Here is a 16,993-nt window from a genome sequence, read left to right as displayed (position 1 = left end):
AAGGAACATTTTTCAAGGGCTTGTCATATCTGTAATAGGCCCATTGCCTTAAATATGTAAATTGAATGCACAGCACATGTCGACATCCCTTCTTTGGTTCTGTCAGCACACCCTATAAGATCCCATTTGTCTAGAAGAATGCTTTTCTGAAAGGTATGATTATTCTAGACTGCTGAACAAGTTCTCCTATGTGACTGGCATTTAAAGAACCATGATGTTTTGTAGAATGACACTTAGAGAAGTGTTCTGCAGGAGTGACCCCCCCCCCACACACACACACACTGTCAAAGAGAGGAAGAAAATAGGAAAGTGATTGGGGGATGGGGTATCATAAGGATCGCACTACCATCAGGTAGCTTTTGAAACAGTGCAAAAGCCTGAATCAGCTAGTCCTAAGATTCCCAGCAGTGACTACAAAGGTAAAGATAATTTTATGGGGAATGGACAGATACTTATATCCATTTGAAGGAGAAGTGCAGAGTCCTGTGGGATCAGTGATTCGATTTCATTTTTATTCATTTTGTTGTCAGAGATTAGAAGCATCAGCGTCTTGATTCAATTCTGTAGCCTTGCCACTGCAAAGTCATACTGAAGGTGTATCCTTTGCAAAATACTGTAACGGCTTGGTTCAGGTCTATTTTGGAGTCATTTTACACATTTTTATCAACTGTTGACTTTGAATCGTTTGGCAGTGCCATGGAAACATTCTGTGGAGCAAATCACTGTTTCAAACTATGCTCACCATGGGGGGAAATATTAGTTACACATCAGAGCTGTTCTAGCCATCCTCTGTTTTCCTCATAGCACCACATCTCAGATTATTTTCTTTTTATCTGCTTTCTTCACTGTCCAGCTCTCACTTCCATACATGGTGATGGGGAGTACTATGAGTTGGAGAATTCTAATGTTAGTGATCAGTTGTATATTTTTGCTCTTTAGGATGTTGTCTAGTTCTTTCATTGCTTCCCTTCCCCATTTCTAGTCAGCTTCTTATTTCTTGACTACACTCCCCTTTCTGATCAATGTTTGATCCAGGATATGGGAAATCCTTTAACTGTTTCGATTTCCTCATTGTCTAGGGTGAATTATATCGAAAAGGCCAAAGACTGAGATTAATTGTTCTAAAGAAATGTGTGCCTGTTTTCAGTATGGTATTGGTTCAGTCACTGAATGTGTTTGTGATCTAGAAATGAATCTGGACCCAGTTTTGCTTTTGACTAGGACTTTCTTTCAAGGTAGCTGATAGGATAGATGTGCCCTTTCTTCAGAAACAGGAATGTTGATACCAGTTACCGTGCATTTCCTTCTTTGTGGATCAACTTCCATCTTGCCTGTCTCCTGTAACTATGGTTTAACTCTTTATTTAGTGCAGAATGTCACATGTTACCTCCTTGTGGAGTCATGTAATTTTTGGTTCCATATTGAAAATATATTTGTGTGGGGATGTGATGACATGTTCAAGCAGTCTTATGGTAGCTACATTGTTTCCTTTACTTTCTGGGTGCTATTCTAGGTGAGTGCTTTGACTTATAAAGCTATTTCCATGTGCTGCTGATCAGAGCTTGACAAAATTGCTCTTTTGACTATAGATCTCGTAGTCCCCCAGTCCGCATATCTCGAGGGTGTGTGTGCGCACACATACATATTATTCCCTCTCTTGGGCTGCTTTGCCCAGTGCCCTAATGTAGAAGAAGCTGGAATGACTGTGGGGTGGAGTGTAGTTTATAGAACAAAGTCAGTAAAGTAGTCTGGTAAGCAAAGGTTCAAAACAGTTATAGGTCATGGAATTTAAAAAGCATTGCTTCCATACTAGGATTAAGAATCATGTGTCCCTCTAAATCTTATGGGCTACAGCTTCCACTACTCCTCACCATTGTCTATATTGGCTAGGGCTGATGAGACTTTTAGTTCAACAACATCTGAAGGTCTACATAATTCTTATGGCCATTTTAGAGGCTGGGTGCTTATAACTGCTAATGGCTTACTGCTGATATTTTTGTAGATGTTCATATGTTGTAAGGTGAGGTGAGACTATTCTTTTGAGAATGGGAATATTCTCAGGCTAATCTAAAAGGAGCCAGTGTGGCATAGTAGTTTGAGCATTGGACTGCAACCCTAGAGACCAGAGTTCAAATCAGAAAATCCTATGATAGTTCACCTTAGTGTCACCACGACTCAAAAATGACTTGAGGGCACAAAACAGTCAAGTCTCTAAAGGATTATGCTTCTAAAAATTTAGAGAATTTTCTAACTTTTCATTACCTCTCTAATTAATATATTATGGCGGGTTACAAGCCACCACTTGGGACGTCCTCAGGACGTCCCAGTTTAAAAAAGGGGTGTCTCTTCCAGATGCCCCTATTCCTGTTACGGACTCTGTCCGTAACAAATGGCGGCGGCCGTTCCACACGGCCACTGCCATCTTGACGTAACGGACACTGTGCGTCCACACGTTGCGCGGCGCTAATGACGTCATGAGTGCGCCATTGGCGCCTCGCGGCGTCATTAGCGCGCCACCAGAAGAAGCTCCAGTTTGGAGCTTCTTTTTTGCTCTGTAAGGGAGCCGTGCGGTTTGGCTGCGGCGGCTCCCTCGCGGAGCAAACAGCAGTGCCGGGAGACCACCACAAAGCGGCGGTTTGTAACACCTCTATATTTGACTGCTAGCTCAATCCTGAATGTTACAGTTTTCTTGATGGTTTGATGACTGTATGGAACATTCTAGGTTATTATGAAACTTCCCATTGTCACCTTTAAATGCACCTTCTCTCAGCGCTGGCCTTGTCCCCCATCCTCCTTCCTGCTGTGGCTAACCCCCTCCTGTGTTCTCTATTCACCATCTGCCTCCCTAGCACCATTGCCCTGTTTTTCGCTCCTTCCTTCCTTCCTCCCTTTCTCTTTCTCAGAAAACAAAGGAAGGGAGAAGAAAAGCTGACTGTTTCTTCCCAGTGAGTTTTTACTGAGTCTAGGCAGAATTATCTTGGGAAATCACCTGTCCCATGGAATTCACATACTTATTTTGGGTATGGGTCCAAAAATTACATCATCTTGTAAATTGAATCTAATCAGCCTAAAAATATTTGAAGTTCTTGAATGTTTCAGAGATTAAGCAATCATTTTGAGAGGTTACCAATATGAAGAATAGAAGGTAATGAAAAAAAATTGAAAAAATGAAAGATAAGATTCATTTTCCCTTTAACAGTTAGATATTTTAATGATGTTTAGTTTGTATTTAAGAAACACACTAGTAAATAGCAAGATATAGTACTGATAGGATGTTAGATAATTTAGGTAACTAACATTTGATTCTTGCAAGTTTTAGTTGCTGGATAAGGTACTTAAAGAAGGATACTTTAAAAAATACTTGCAGTATTAATCTGACCATTATAGTTTTTGAAGCACTGCATGCATGTTGCACAGGATTGCATTATAAACACAATAAAGGACTCAGCTGATGTTCAGGGAGCTTTTGCTATGAATTGAAATGGAAATTACATAGTGACTGACTGATGGGGGAGAGGGAGTAAGGGACAACCCAGATGGGATGTTACCTGAAACAGATAGTCTGAATGTCTTAAGTGTTCAGTTTTAGCTGACATCAGTGAGTTGATGTCATAAGAATAACATTCACATGCTCTTCATCTCATTTTCTGTCTGTTCTATGGAGAGGTCTGCTCATCTTGAGAATTGTGTTCTGGAGGCAGAAGTAGCATCTCATTAGACCAGAATGGATAGCTCAGACTAGCATTTTTTATCTCTTTTATATAACTCTTCAGTGTATTGCTTCCATAAACTTTTTATTTCATTTTGATCGTATAATACATTCTTCTTCTGATAATAGAGCATCCCCAGCCTTGGTCTGAATTTTCCTTTGAGTTCGCAAATCTTGTGGAATAGGTCCCATGTTCTTCCCTTTCTGTTGCTGTCTTCTATTTCTCTGCATCCTTTATTATAGTAATTATCTTTATCCTTGCACACTAGTTGCTGAACAGCTGCATTCAGTGATACAGTGCACCCGCATTACACACAGCTTTCAGCATATGATGAAAGTTGTGAGAGGCACGCGGGAGCACACAGGGCGCAAGGAGTGGCCCGTCCCATTTAGATGAATGGGGTGCATGTCCAAGGCATGTGCTGCCACGCCACCGCTGCATGCACAAGCCCCATTACTTTCAATGGGGCTCAAGCATACGTGGGGGTTTTTTTACGCGGGGGGGGGGGGCTGGAACGGATCCCCCACATTAAAAAAAGGGCACACTGTACCTTTATTGGCCAACCAAAATGCACAATATACTTGTTGCAAGCTTTAAAAGCTCCATTGGCTTCTTCATCACACAAGATGTTAAAAACCAAACAGGAGAATAAATTGGAGATGTTAGTAAGATGCCTGCATTTTGTTGTTTCTGTCCTTAGTTAAGATGTTATGAGGGGGGTAAATTTTGCAGGCTGGCTCCTCCTCCTGGCCATGTGGGAATTGGAAGTTTAACAAAGTCCAGGACATTTAAAGTCTATTTGCATATGAACAAGACTCTTCTCTTGCAAGTAGGGTTGCCATAATTCTCTACCACAAACCAGGACAAAGTGTAGGATAAAATGTAGACCAAAATGTAGGATAATTGTAGGATAAAATTTAGCCCAAAATGTAGGACATTTAAGGTCCTCCATTTTTCTTAAATATCCTACATTTTGGGCTAAATTTTGTCCTACATTTTGTCCTGTTTTGTGGTAGAGAATTATGGCAACCCTACTTGCAATCCAATCTGTCTCCATTCCTGTGTGACCACAGGCATCTTGTGGAGAGAGGCTTCTTGAAAAATCCATTGTCCTCTGCCTACAAGAGGTCTTCTTTTCTTGTATTTCTTTTTGGCAACATATAGCATCTTTTTCATCTTTGATTGTGTCTCTGGCTTCTGTCCATAGCTCTTTTGATTCCTGGTCGAATATGCTTAATAAAGCAAATCTGTTTCTCACATTGTCTGTAAATTCTGTTGAGATGTTCTGCAAGTTATATTTTGGTGTGATTACTGTTTTTTTCTTACTACTTCAGCTTTGTTGGGAAATTTAGTTCTTTCTTGAGAATCGTTAGAAAACTCAAGAAAGTAAGCAAGATTGTTTAATTTCACTAGCAGAGCTTACACAGCAGAAAAATGATGGGACAAGCAGGAATAAAAACTTTATCTAGCTCACTCCTCTCCCAGCCACGTGTCCCCAATAAAAACACACACTCTCACTTGGTTAAAAGTGAAAAAGAAAAATAAGTTTACTTACAAAATCATGTGTATGAAGAGATACACAGGTCTAGCTTCATGTTGCAAGAAAAATGAGGTAGAAAAGTAGGCTCCATACATCTTAAGATGTTCCCTCAGCATGCATCCAGCTCCAGAGATAGACATGCTGATGAGTTTGCAAGCAAGTTTAGTACTAATGGCGACTCATCCTGCTTCTTCTTCACTCAAGACAAAGGAAATTAGGTGTCCTCATGGTAAACAGGAAATGAGGAGGGGGAGTGAGGAGGGGGGTTGTTAGTAATCAATGAACTACCATAGACATGCATTACTAGAAAGGTCTTAGCATGTGAAGTTGCTGTATCCCAACAAGCTTTACTCTAATCTCTGATATAAGGAGCTGATGATATGAGCCATAGTTAGTACCTGGTCTAGTTTTGGCCACAAGAATAGAACTCTTCCATGTTCAGCATCCAATTATGTGGTCTGTTTGATTTTTATATTGGCCATCTGGTGATGTGCATGTGTATATAGTCTTCTCTCTGGTTGTATGAAAATGTATTTGCAATGAATAACTGTTGGTCTCACAAAATTCTATCAGTTGCTCTCCTGTTTCAGTATAAATTCTGGTTTAGTTAGATTTCCAGTTTGTCATAAAAATATCGGATCAACCAGTTATGTTGACTGAAGAGCTTGCTGGGAAAATGATTAGTAAACTAGAATAAAGATACAAGTCAGCATCCTGGGTTGCCTGCTTCAACAGCAAAATAATGGTAATACAGGTAGAAATCATCCAAATGAGCAAGCATGGGTTGTTTCTGGTATCTGGTTGCATTGATGTGTGTGTTTTGTAGTACTGCCTAAATTTCTTTGAAGGGTGCATGGTGGGGAGATAGTCCAACCTTCCTCTTTTCCCAGAGGCAAGCAGGAGCAGCAGAAGGAAGTAAATTTAACATTCTTGCAACTTGCAGTGAAGGGTGGAAGAGTCACTGTAGCAATTTGAATGTGAAATTGATCTGAAGAGCTGCTTTGTGCCTCTGAAGTTTTGCCATTGATCTTCATGTAATGGATTACTGGGACTCCAGGGCCCAAGATGGGTGAGTGGAGCTGTGATGTATCCTCCAGTGCTTTCAAACAAATGTTTTTCTACTCTCTCAATAAATCTTTTACAGACAGAATCCATTTTGTGTATTAGAAAAACATTGGGGGTTTTGTGTTTGTTCTAAAAGAAACTTTTACCAAAATACCTATAAGAAATAGAATGAGAGAATTGATTTCTCTTTCAAATGTATTCGGAGGCTTGGACTATGAAAAGTAATGCCGAGAATTCTAAGACTATCTCTAAAATGGAATTAAGATGGTTGCATTTGTCAATTTCATATTGTCATTGTGAATTTTGATGGGAAGATGAGAGTGAAAGCGCTTGACAGAAGTATGTTGTATTCCTTTAGGTGCTGGAACAAGATGTGGTTCTTCAATCAATTGACAGAGCGATTGAGGCCATTCATAACGTGGCAATGAAGAATGGGGGAAAATACAACTTAGAACAAAGAGATGTCCTCCAGTAAGTAGATAAAACAAGAACGTTTGAGACAGTATAGAAATAATGGAGACACATTTTCTGAATGCAAATTCAGTTGAAGTCACATACTTGCCATTCAAGGCCAAACACAGTGTTATGAGAGACTCTGAGATTGGCCCACTCTGCCATTTTTCTCTTGTCCTCACAGTATTTAATGTAAACAATTCATGGTGTGATGTCACTGAGTTCTGAATTTCCCCTCTTCAGAGGCGTAGCCAGGATTTTGGGAAGGGAGGGGTCCAGACTAAGTGCCACCATTATAATGGGGCTTGGGCGTGGCAGCGCACACTATTCATTGTATTTAACAGAAGGGGGGTCCGGATGCCATGGACCCAGCTACGTCCTTGCCCTCTTCGCTCGCTTTGTACTGTTGGCTGGTGTGAATGAGGGGAGTCAGACACACAGCACAATGGCATCTTGCAGTGTTTTTGTTAGATGTTACATGAAAACGAATAAAGAGATGTTAATTTCTAGTGCCTCTAAGTCATTTTTATAACATATGGTTTGGCTCATAGAGTTCCACCATGTCCAGAGGACTGACTTACTCTAGGAAATCTGTGATGTTTCAGAATTGATTAGACAGTGTATGTAACATGATCTGGAATGCTAAGAAACTGCTTTTGGTAAAGTAGAAGATACAGTTGTAGATTTCAGCAGATCATCGTTACAATAATAAATGGCTTTGGGTCATCAATTAAATTCCATTAGAGATCAAATGTGATTTCCAGTTCATTTTGGGAATGTAATTGAATTTGCATGCTGTTAAAAATGGAGCACTTGTGCCAAGAACTGTAATCAGGAATAGGTGATATCATTGAAATGAATACTAGAAGGATCTTTTCATTACTGAGAAATCTTCTTTGCCTTCTGAAGCATTCGAGGTGTCCATATCTCTAGCTGGAGGACAATGTGCATGAATGTTTGTCAGCGTACTGAAGGACTGTTTAAATTGTTGATATTTCTTTTTCTTCAGGTCATCCCATTTCATTTAGTAAAGAACTCTTCTTCTAGGTTGTACTAGCCTTCTTGCAAGTGGGGTAAAAAAAATGATAGCTGAATACTGGCTTACAAGCTGATCTTGTATTTTCTTGGCCTTCAAATGTGGTTGAGGCTAAGGCTATGGTAAGACCTCTTCTGAAAATAAACCTTACCTGGATCCTACTATGCTAGATAATTTATAAGACAATCTTCCACCTTCCATTTTTGGGCGAAGTGCTAGAGCATGTGATGTCTTCTCAACTCCAGGGGTTCCTGAATGAGACAGAAATGGAGACAGTTTTGCATACTATTTTGGTTACCTCTGTAGATGATCTATGCAAAGAATTCAATGTGGGGAGTGTGCCACTGTTGGTTCTGCTGGACCTCTCAGCTGCTTTTGATACTATCTACCATGGTATCCTTCTGAGTTCCATCTTTAGGGTGGTACTTGGAGGTACTGTTCTACAGGAGCAGAAAGCTGCCCTGATTGCATTTTGTAGAGAGGCGGGATATAAATAAATAGTATTATTATTATTATTATTATTATTATTATTATTATTATTATTAGGAGCAAGTGGTGCTGAGGATTCCTGCTCAACTCTTTGACTATTAGTCTGTAGGGTCCCCTCAGGGTCAGACTTGTCCCATATGCTATTTAACATCTACATGAAATGGCTGGGACAGGCTGTCTAAACTTTTGTAGTCAGATGTCAGTAGTATACTGATGATACCAAGTTCTGTGACTCCTTCAAGGAGTGTTAAACTGCTGCCTGGAAGCTGTAATGAACTGGATGAGAGCAAACAAATTGAAGCTTAATCTAGATAAGACAGAGGTGCTCCTGGTCAGTTGAAAGACAAATTTGAGAACAGGGATTTAGCCTGTGTTAGGTGGTTTCATCTCTTAGCCTGAAGGCCCAAGTTTCAACAGTGACAGGAATGCTTATGCACAGTTAAAGCTAGTGTGCCAATTGTGCCCATTACTGGACAGGTTGACTCTGGCCACAATGGAACATGCCTTGGTTATATCCAGTTTAGATTACTATAATGCAGTGATTCCCAAACTCTGGTTCTGCAGATGTTTTGGACTTCAGCTCACAGGATCCCAGAGCATTGATCAAGATGGCTGAAGCTTCTGGGAGCTGAAGCCCAAAACATCTGGAGGTCCAAAGTTTGGGAATCACTGCTATAATGCATGGGGCTGCCTTTGCAAAGTGCTCAAAAAGTTCATTTGGCCCAAAGAGCTGCACCCAGATTGTTAACTGGAATAGGCTACAAGAAGCACACAATTCCTTTTCAGCAGCAGCTCAGTTGGTCACTGGTCCGTTTTCAGGCACAATTCAGTGCTGCTTTTGACCTATAAAGCCCTTTACAGCTTGGATCCTGATTATTTGAAGGACTGTTTCTTCTTCATGGTCTCTGTGACACACACATGTGGGATGTAATGTGCTTGCACAGTACTGGTTGGAACTTCTAAGCAGTATGATTGGTGCTTTTTGGCAGAAGCCCCGCCCCTCTCAGCCTCCCTGTATAATGCCCCACGTGCATCTAGACCCCAGTTCTTTTTCGTCTGCCTCATCAGTAAGCATCATTGAGAGCTTCCATAGTGTTTCTATTTTGCTTTCGGTTTTGACCAATGGATTGTTTAAGGCTTCTCCCGCAGTTCTCCCTCAATATTTCAGTGGGGTGGGGGTTTTTTTTAGCTTCTTCGGATTTCCATCCTGGAATGTTCTCTATGGGGTCCATATCAATGGGTGACCGGGTGAGTTATTCAGGGAAGGCCTGTCGGAAGAGATCCATCTTGACAGCCTTTTTAAAGCTGTCAAGGTTGGTAATGTTTCAGATCTCTTCCAACAGGCCATTCCATAATTTGGGAACAGCAGATGAAAAGGCCCTCTGGGTAACCGCAGCCAGCCTAGTCCTTATTGGCTGCAGTAAGTTTTCCCCAGAGGACCTTGATCCCACAAATAGGTTGGGCCCAGACCATGAAGGGCTTTAAAGGTCATTACAAACCCCTTGTACTGTGCCCGGAAACTAATAGGCAGCCAGTAGAGAGATTTCAATATACAGTGCACCGGCGTTATAGGCAGCTTTGAGCATACGGTCAAAACTGTGCAGGGGGACAAGGGGTGGTGCGTCCCATTCACATGAATGGGGCGTGCTCATGTGGTGTGCGCCTGTGTGCCGCCACCGCCACAGGCACGAGCCCCATTCATTTGAATGGGGCTTGAGCATCTGTGTATTTTCTCTTACGCAGGGGGTCCGGAACGGATCCCCGCGTAAGAGAAGGACGGACTGTAGGTGTTATATGGTCACCTCTAGCTGCCCCAGTGACCAGTCTGGCTGCCAAATTCTGAACTAATTGAAGTTTCCAGACTAGGTACAAGGGTAGCCCCATGTAGAGTGCATTGCAGAAGTCGAGTCATGAGGTTACCAGCACATGTATCACGGTTTCCAGGTTCCCTGGTTCCAGGAAAGGATGCAACTGGCGTATCAGCCAAAGCTGATGACAAGCATTCCTGACCATCGCATTTACTTGATTTGCCATCAGGGGCAGTGAGTCCAGGAGCACTCCCAAAATGCAAACACAGTCTTTTGAGGGGAGTGTGATCCCATCCAGGATCGGTTGATTCATTCCTATACCTGGATTACAGGTCCCAACAGCGAGTACAGTACCTCTGTTTTATCTGACAGATCTCCACAGACCCTAACTACAGGTCAGTACCTCCCACCTTACTGTCCTGTTCTCTACACCAGCTGCACCATGGTGACTGTTGAGGTGACAGTTGTCAACTTCTCATCTCAGCCTCCCCATGATCGGCCGTTTCCCATCCAACTCATGCCACTCCATCAGTGCTAAAGGATAATAGACCTCTCCCACACCCTCCAGCCTACATGGTATTGAGAGATTAGATAAATCTCCACTGAAGCAACCGTGAGACCAGCCATGATCCCAACATTCCTCGGTCGCATCCTGGTCTCCTTTGCCCCACTGGCCTAGATATTGGAGTCCTGTGTGGCCCATCCACCTATCCAGGTTGGACATTGCCTCCCCATCTCAATCCCTTCATAAGGCTCTTAGGGCATGGGGGGACTGCTCTCCATCCCCTCAACTAAACTATACAACCCCCAAGGTTGTCTGTACTGGGTCCCACAGCCACCATAGGACCAATACCTCCACCTCCACCCCCTCCACTCTTCCGGGGATTCGAGTTCAACAGATGGCTTCACATTGAGACTGTGTTCCATCATCTCATTCTAACCCTTCAGCCATGTCAGATCAAAGTACTTCAATGACTCCATATCCATAATAGGAAGACCTCGGGGCCCTTCCACTCCTTTGTTGAACAGATGTCCCATATGACTCGAACTCCTGATCTTCAACCTCATACTGACCTTCCACCTGTCTATGAGCCCATCTACCAATCAGACCCAGATACCTCTTCACCACCTACTTCAATCTTACCATTGCCACACCTCCTGGAGGTTGCTTGCCATTCCTGGGCTGATCCATCATCAATCCCCTCTGCCTCCAAGAGGGTCAACCCTCTTTACTGGCTAGTGGACACTGATTGCCAGTGGCTCACCCACCACCCTCAGACACGAGAATAGTCTAGCCAGAGAATAGTCAAGCAGTCTGATGTCTAGGATTCTGATGAGGCAGATTAACAAGGTAGTCCATAGGTCAAGGGTTCCAGATAGTAAAGATGAGAAAACAGTGTGAGCGTCAAGAGTTCAGGCCAAGGAGAGAGTCAGATACAAGCATGCTTTCACCAGCAAACTCAGATAATCTCTTAGAACTGGCTTGGCGTCCTTCACCTATTTATATTACCAGCTCTCATGAGCTCACCTGTTTGCTGATTAATTGGTGTTTTTCATAAAGCCTCCTCGAACGCTGGAGGTACACCCTTTCAGCTTTTTGCTGGTAGAAGATGGGTATGCTCTCTTCATCCTCTTCTATGCCTGAAAACTCTGCTGCTGGGAGGCTTGGTTGCTGAGCCTCTTGGGAGACCAAAGACTCTGGTTGAGCCTCTTTGGAGGCCACCGACTCTGCTTGAGCCTCCTTGGTAGCCACAGACTCTGCATGAGCTGGCAGCCCAGCTACGCCTGGCTCAGCCTTGGGCTCAAACTGGGACTCTAACTCAGCCCTCTCATCCTCTGAGTCCTCAGTCATGCTGGGCACGACAGATGCCTATTTTCATGTCTCAGTTCACCCATCCCACTAAAGGTATCTTTACTTCATGTTGGACTTGACCTAATTCACAGCCCTTCTATTTGGACTCTGTAATTAAAGGGAAGTAGTAACCAGATATAGTAAAAGAGAGTTAAAAGAGAGTTAAGAAGCTATACCTTCAGGACTGGAGTATGAAAATTTCAGGGGGAAAGATGCTTACAGTAGTCTGCATTAAGAATTGTGTGGAACCATTAAGATATCAAAGATATTAAAGGTTTTTGTGATCTTGGAATCTGGAGGAGAGGAGTGCTATCTTAAATGTGGCACCAATCATTTAAGCTAGGGGTAAGGAACCTGTGGCCCTCTGAATGTTGGTCTGCCACAGTACCTGGAAGGTAATAGGTTTCCCACCATAGCTTGATCTCTTGAGTGTATACTTTTGCAACTGATTTTCCTTCAAGGGCAGTAAAAAGTTTAATCAAGTTTCTTCTTGCACATTAAGGTTCTAGATGTTTCAGATTAAAATGTTCTGCTCTTGAAATATTTGTGTAGAAATGTACCTTTCACAGTGATCAGTGTTCTAATGCTGGTACTTTAGTTTTGTTTGAGACATGCCCTTTCTGCCTCAAATCCTTTTGCAGTTAATTCTGTCAGGAGACATGAGCAAAAGTGCAGCAAGTGGTAAAAATGATTTATACTTTGAATCAGAGTTAGATGAATTTGATGTTTTTTATACAAACTATATCCAAAGTCCAAACTTCCTTGTTAGTTTAGTGGTGTTAGATTTATTACCTCTTTGAAATGAAATCATTATTTATGCAATGATAAATCCACTCTACAGTGTCTGCTGTGTGCTGCGACTTAGATCAGTCCCTTAAGTCTTGTCTCCTCATTCTGACTGTTATGTTACATTGATAGGAAGTTGATCCATCATCGGAAGGAAACTGTTTCTCGTAAAAGTCACTCACCATCTACTCATGGAGTAACTCCTTCAACCAGTGACCACCATTTGGACCTAGTCAGGCAGCCCAATGGTGTCTGCAGGACTGGATATGAACGGCACCACAGTCTGCCTAACACAGACACCCAAGAGGATGAAGATGGCCTTTACCAGGTATTATTATTATTATTATTATTATTAATTGCCGTCATCGTCGTCGTCATCATCCTGCTTCCCCCCAAAAATTGGGACTCGAAACATTCAGTTTAAAACAACAATAAAATTAAAGTATTGCTGGAATATTTGTATCTTTTATTTTACGTTCTCTTGTCTGCATGTGTTAGTTGGACTCAGTTTGTTTTTTCTTAAACTGGGAGGTAATTATTCCTTCCTAATATTGAATGTTCTGTTTGTGGTACATGCTGATCATTGGAAATAAATACAAAGAAAGAATGATGAGGTAAGGAGCTTTTTTTTTTTAACTGAACGAACAAGCTATTGAGAAGTTGTATAAACTGAAGTTTCAAGATTTGGGGGGGGGGGGTTGGGCTAAGTGACCATGTTCTAGCAGAGTTTCTTCCTGACGTTTCACCAGCATCTGTGGCTGGCATCTTCAGAGAGTGTTCTCTGAACATTCTCTGAAGATGCCAGCCACAGATGCTGGTGAAATGTCAGGAAGAAACTTTTCTAGAACATGGCCACTTAGCTCCAAAAAACCACAAAAAACTATGGATGCCGGCCATGAAAACCTTGGAGTTCATAGATTCTTATTAGTCATAGATGATGCAGAGAAAAAGTGAGAACTGTCATCTGCTTGATTCCATCTCAGTGCTCTGTTTTGAGAAGAAAGCAGGTGAGTATAGGTGATGTTAATGGATTGGCAAGTGTCATCTTGCTGTTAGATTTACTGCACCTGACATGAAGTACAGAATAGACCTGGCTGCAGAGTTTTGTCCATTTGCAAAGCTTTTTTAGAATCCCCAGGAGGAAGGTAGTGTAAGAGAGAGTTGTGGGAGACAATTAGAATATTCAGCAATCTAATGATATTCTTTTAAAGACTTGAAAATTCCTTGGGGGAGAGGTTGTAAAAATTATTATGGAACTGCTTAATGTTTTGTCTCTCTTCTTCCATCCTCCAAACTGATTTTTAATATAGAGAGGGTTAATTTCTACTGCTTTTGGGGATAAATGGGCATGCTCTTTATTCCTTTGAACATAACAAAGATACCTTAAATCTTTACTTTCCTAATGACAAAGAAAGTATGGAAAATATGATTGGCAAAGAGAGTTTTGCTTAAGCTTAAATATATATCAAGGATTATGTAGCTTCCAGATATGTCTTTAAGTTTGTAGGCAGAAGTTGATAGCATGGAACGATTGAAACTATTTACTCACCAAAGTATGAGCTTGGGAAGAAATCTGTTCCCCCAAAAGGAGTAAGGGTATGTCTTACTTGAAAAAAAGGCAAGTTGCTTGTTGTAATAATTTTGAAGAAACTAACACTTGTAGTAACCGAAGAATTCTCTTAAATGGAATGGAGCATGCTGTCAGCAACAACAGTTTATTTCTTGATCTATTTACATCTGTACTCGAGGCAAATATACTTATTAAACCTCTTTTGGAAGAAACAGGAGAAACTAGGAATACGTATGTACAGACAGAAAGATGGGCAATGGAATTCTCCCCCCAACTATATTTCTTACCTAAGTGAAACTTCAGCAAAACATGTACCTCGACTAGAGGGAAGGAAGCTTCCCATACATAATCTTGGGAAAGATTTATAGATAGTCTCTTTTCAGTGCGCTGTGACGTAATGCGGTTTGCACATTATGTCAGATGATGAACGTAGAATTACCAAGGAGAGAAAATACTTGTGTATCCTTTGACTATCCAGATAGAAGAATAAACATCTGCTAGCTTGTACTGATCTTTAAGGACCCTCTTATCTCCACTTTGAAAACTTATTTTCTGGTTTTAACCTTGGCCTTCTGGTAGCATCATCATCATCGTTACTTTTTAAGCAGTGTCTGAGTAGTTAGCTTGTTCCGGGGAGGAGGGGAATCTCTGAGGGTCAATAGACACACATTGCCATGAAAAGGGGCTTGGGAGAAGGGCATTAGGGTTTGGAGGGCCTGAATCAAAGGGCATACATTTTATAGTCAGAAATCCTTCCAGTTTTCTATCAGCAGCACAATGAAAATCCATTCTTTTAGCAAAATGTGATTTGATGCTTGCTTATTTTAACCAATTCTATTTTATATTATCACCTATTGTTTTATACATATTTTTTAGATTTTATGCCATTGGCAGATTTTATTTTTATTGATTTGATCATTTGTATGTACAGCGCTGTGTACATTTACAGTGCTTTAGAAATAAACTATAATAATAATTATAATAATTGATGAGGAGATAGGCTTGGAAAATATGTGATCTGTTGGAGTCTGAAATCATATTAACGTAGGACATTTCTCCATGTCTTGGCAAGCGGAGGTGTGTCTTTGTTTCTACACAGGTATCTCTGGCAAGAACAAGTTTGAAACCTGAAACAATCAGTTTTCAAAACTGATATAAGGGTGTGACTGATTATATGTTCTCATGTGTGAATGTCTGCTGGGGTAGCATAAGGTGAAGGAAGATTGGGTGGTGCTTCTTTAGCAAACATCACAAGCATGAAATTGACCTGATACTCTTCAATTTCACAGGTTCCCATTTCTAGTCAATGGACAGAAAAGCAGCAAACAACAAAAATGTTTTTAAATGATTTTAGGTTTTTGAGTTTGTTTTTTAATAGCAGAGGAACTATAACTGTAGCAGAGGAAGCTCAAATTGACGCAGCCGAGAACAAAATTGTTTATTTTCTGATAAGTGTGGCAACAAACCTATGTTTGTCTCAGAGTGCTAGTTCTGGATAGGAGCACGTATATATAGGAACTGGGTGGAATGTATGTAACCCTTCTTCTGGTAGCTGGTTACTCACCAGTGTGGATCATCCAACCATTTTCCCCTAGATGTTCACTGAAAATGGAAGAAGCTTGGCTGTTGTGGGGGTTCACAGAAGAATCAGTAGAAAGGAAAGGTTAAGCCCATAGAAGAATCAGTAGAAAGGAAAGGTTAAGCCCCTGCCCCTAACACACACAAGACTGTTTTTGAGAAATGTGTGGTTGCTACTGTAAGGTACAGTATAGTTCTACCTCTTATAATGAATTTCCATCCTTCATTGCAGTAGTGAATGTGTTGTCTCATCTTGAGAGCTTCACATGTGAGTTTTAAAAATAACCTGTGTTTACACAAATCAGAAATTCCATTTAAGATGGATTTCCTGAGCACCACTTAAAGCTTCAGTACAGCTTTCAATCTCTTTGTAAATGAAGGATAAATAGGAGTCAAAGAGAGAAGTTTCGTGGAAACTATTGAAACCCTTTCAATGCAGCTTCCCCTGAAGTCAGCCAACTGAAGTAGAAGGCTAAATCCTGCTGTTCCTGGTCATATCTAACATTTTGCAGAGCCTGTAATTTTTATTAAATGTCAGGTAATTAAGGCTAAGTTGGCCTTGGTGCAGGTGTGTTTATAGAAGCAGGCAAGGAAAAATCAAATGACATTTTGCCAATGTTTTGAGAACACATTGTCTTTGACTGTGATATAGGTGAACTGAAGGCAGGCAGTTTCTAAATAAAGAAATATGTTCATTGCTGTCTTCCATTGGCTCTTTAGTCAGTGTTGCCATTTTCCTACAGTGACATTTTCTTTAAACTAGTTTCTCTCTAGTATCTGCTTTTAAACTCTTCTCTGAAAGTGTATCTTTCTCCTGTAACCATGCTGGTTACAGCCCTAGTCTTGGCATAAAAAATAATAGAGGACAGCAAAAGTATATAAAAACAAGGATGTAGGCCTCAGGTTTCAGCGGTATGAGATGGGAGTTAGCTGAAATCCTAATATTTATTTAAGAATTACCACCTTTTTAATATAGTTTTGGAGGTCTTATTAATCCCAATTAGCATTAAAGTTCAGAAATTAATCCTATCTCTTAAAAGTTAATAAAATCTTATCTAAAGTTCCACTTATAAAACAATTCTATATTTCTCAAAAACCTAAAATCC

The 16,993-nt window shown here is 41.0% G+C and overlaps 1 protein-coding gene across 2 annotated transcripts in view; it reads left to right on the top strand.

Moving 5' to 3' along the window:
- Positions 1-16,993, top strand: part of NCKIPSD (NCK interacting protein with SH3 domain) — a 158,187-nt gene that overhangs the window by 59,794 nt on the left and 81,400 nt on the right. The window contains exons 1-3 of one of the 2 annotated variants that reach the window (XM_042451692.1): positions 5,971-6,319; positions 6,674-6,786; positions 12,872-13,067. In XM_042451692.1, coding sequence (XP_042307626.1) covers positions 6,740-6,786; positions 12,872-13,067 — 243 coding nt within the window. In that variant the 5' untranslated portion in view covers positions 5,971-6,319; positions 6,674-6,739. Of the gene's footprint in view, positions 1-5,970; positions 6,320-6,673; positions 6,787-12,871; positions 13,068-16,993 lie in introns of those variants that run through there. The other variant, XM_042451691.1, reaches the window with a different exon arrangement.

This window comes from Sceloporus undulatus, chromosome 2 (genome assembly GCF_019175285.1).
Source record: "Sceloporus undulatus isolate JIND9_A2432 ecotype Alabama chromosome 2, SceUnd_v1.1, whole genome shotgun sequence".
In the NCBI taxonomy this organism is placed as follows: Eukaryota; Metazoa; Chordata; class Lepidosauria; order Squamata; family Phrynosomatidae; genus Sceloporus; species Sceloporus undulatus.
The sequence above is the reverse complement of the archived record's forward strand: the minus strand, read 5'-3'. Positions and strand labels throughout refer to the sequence as shown.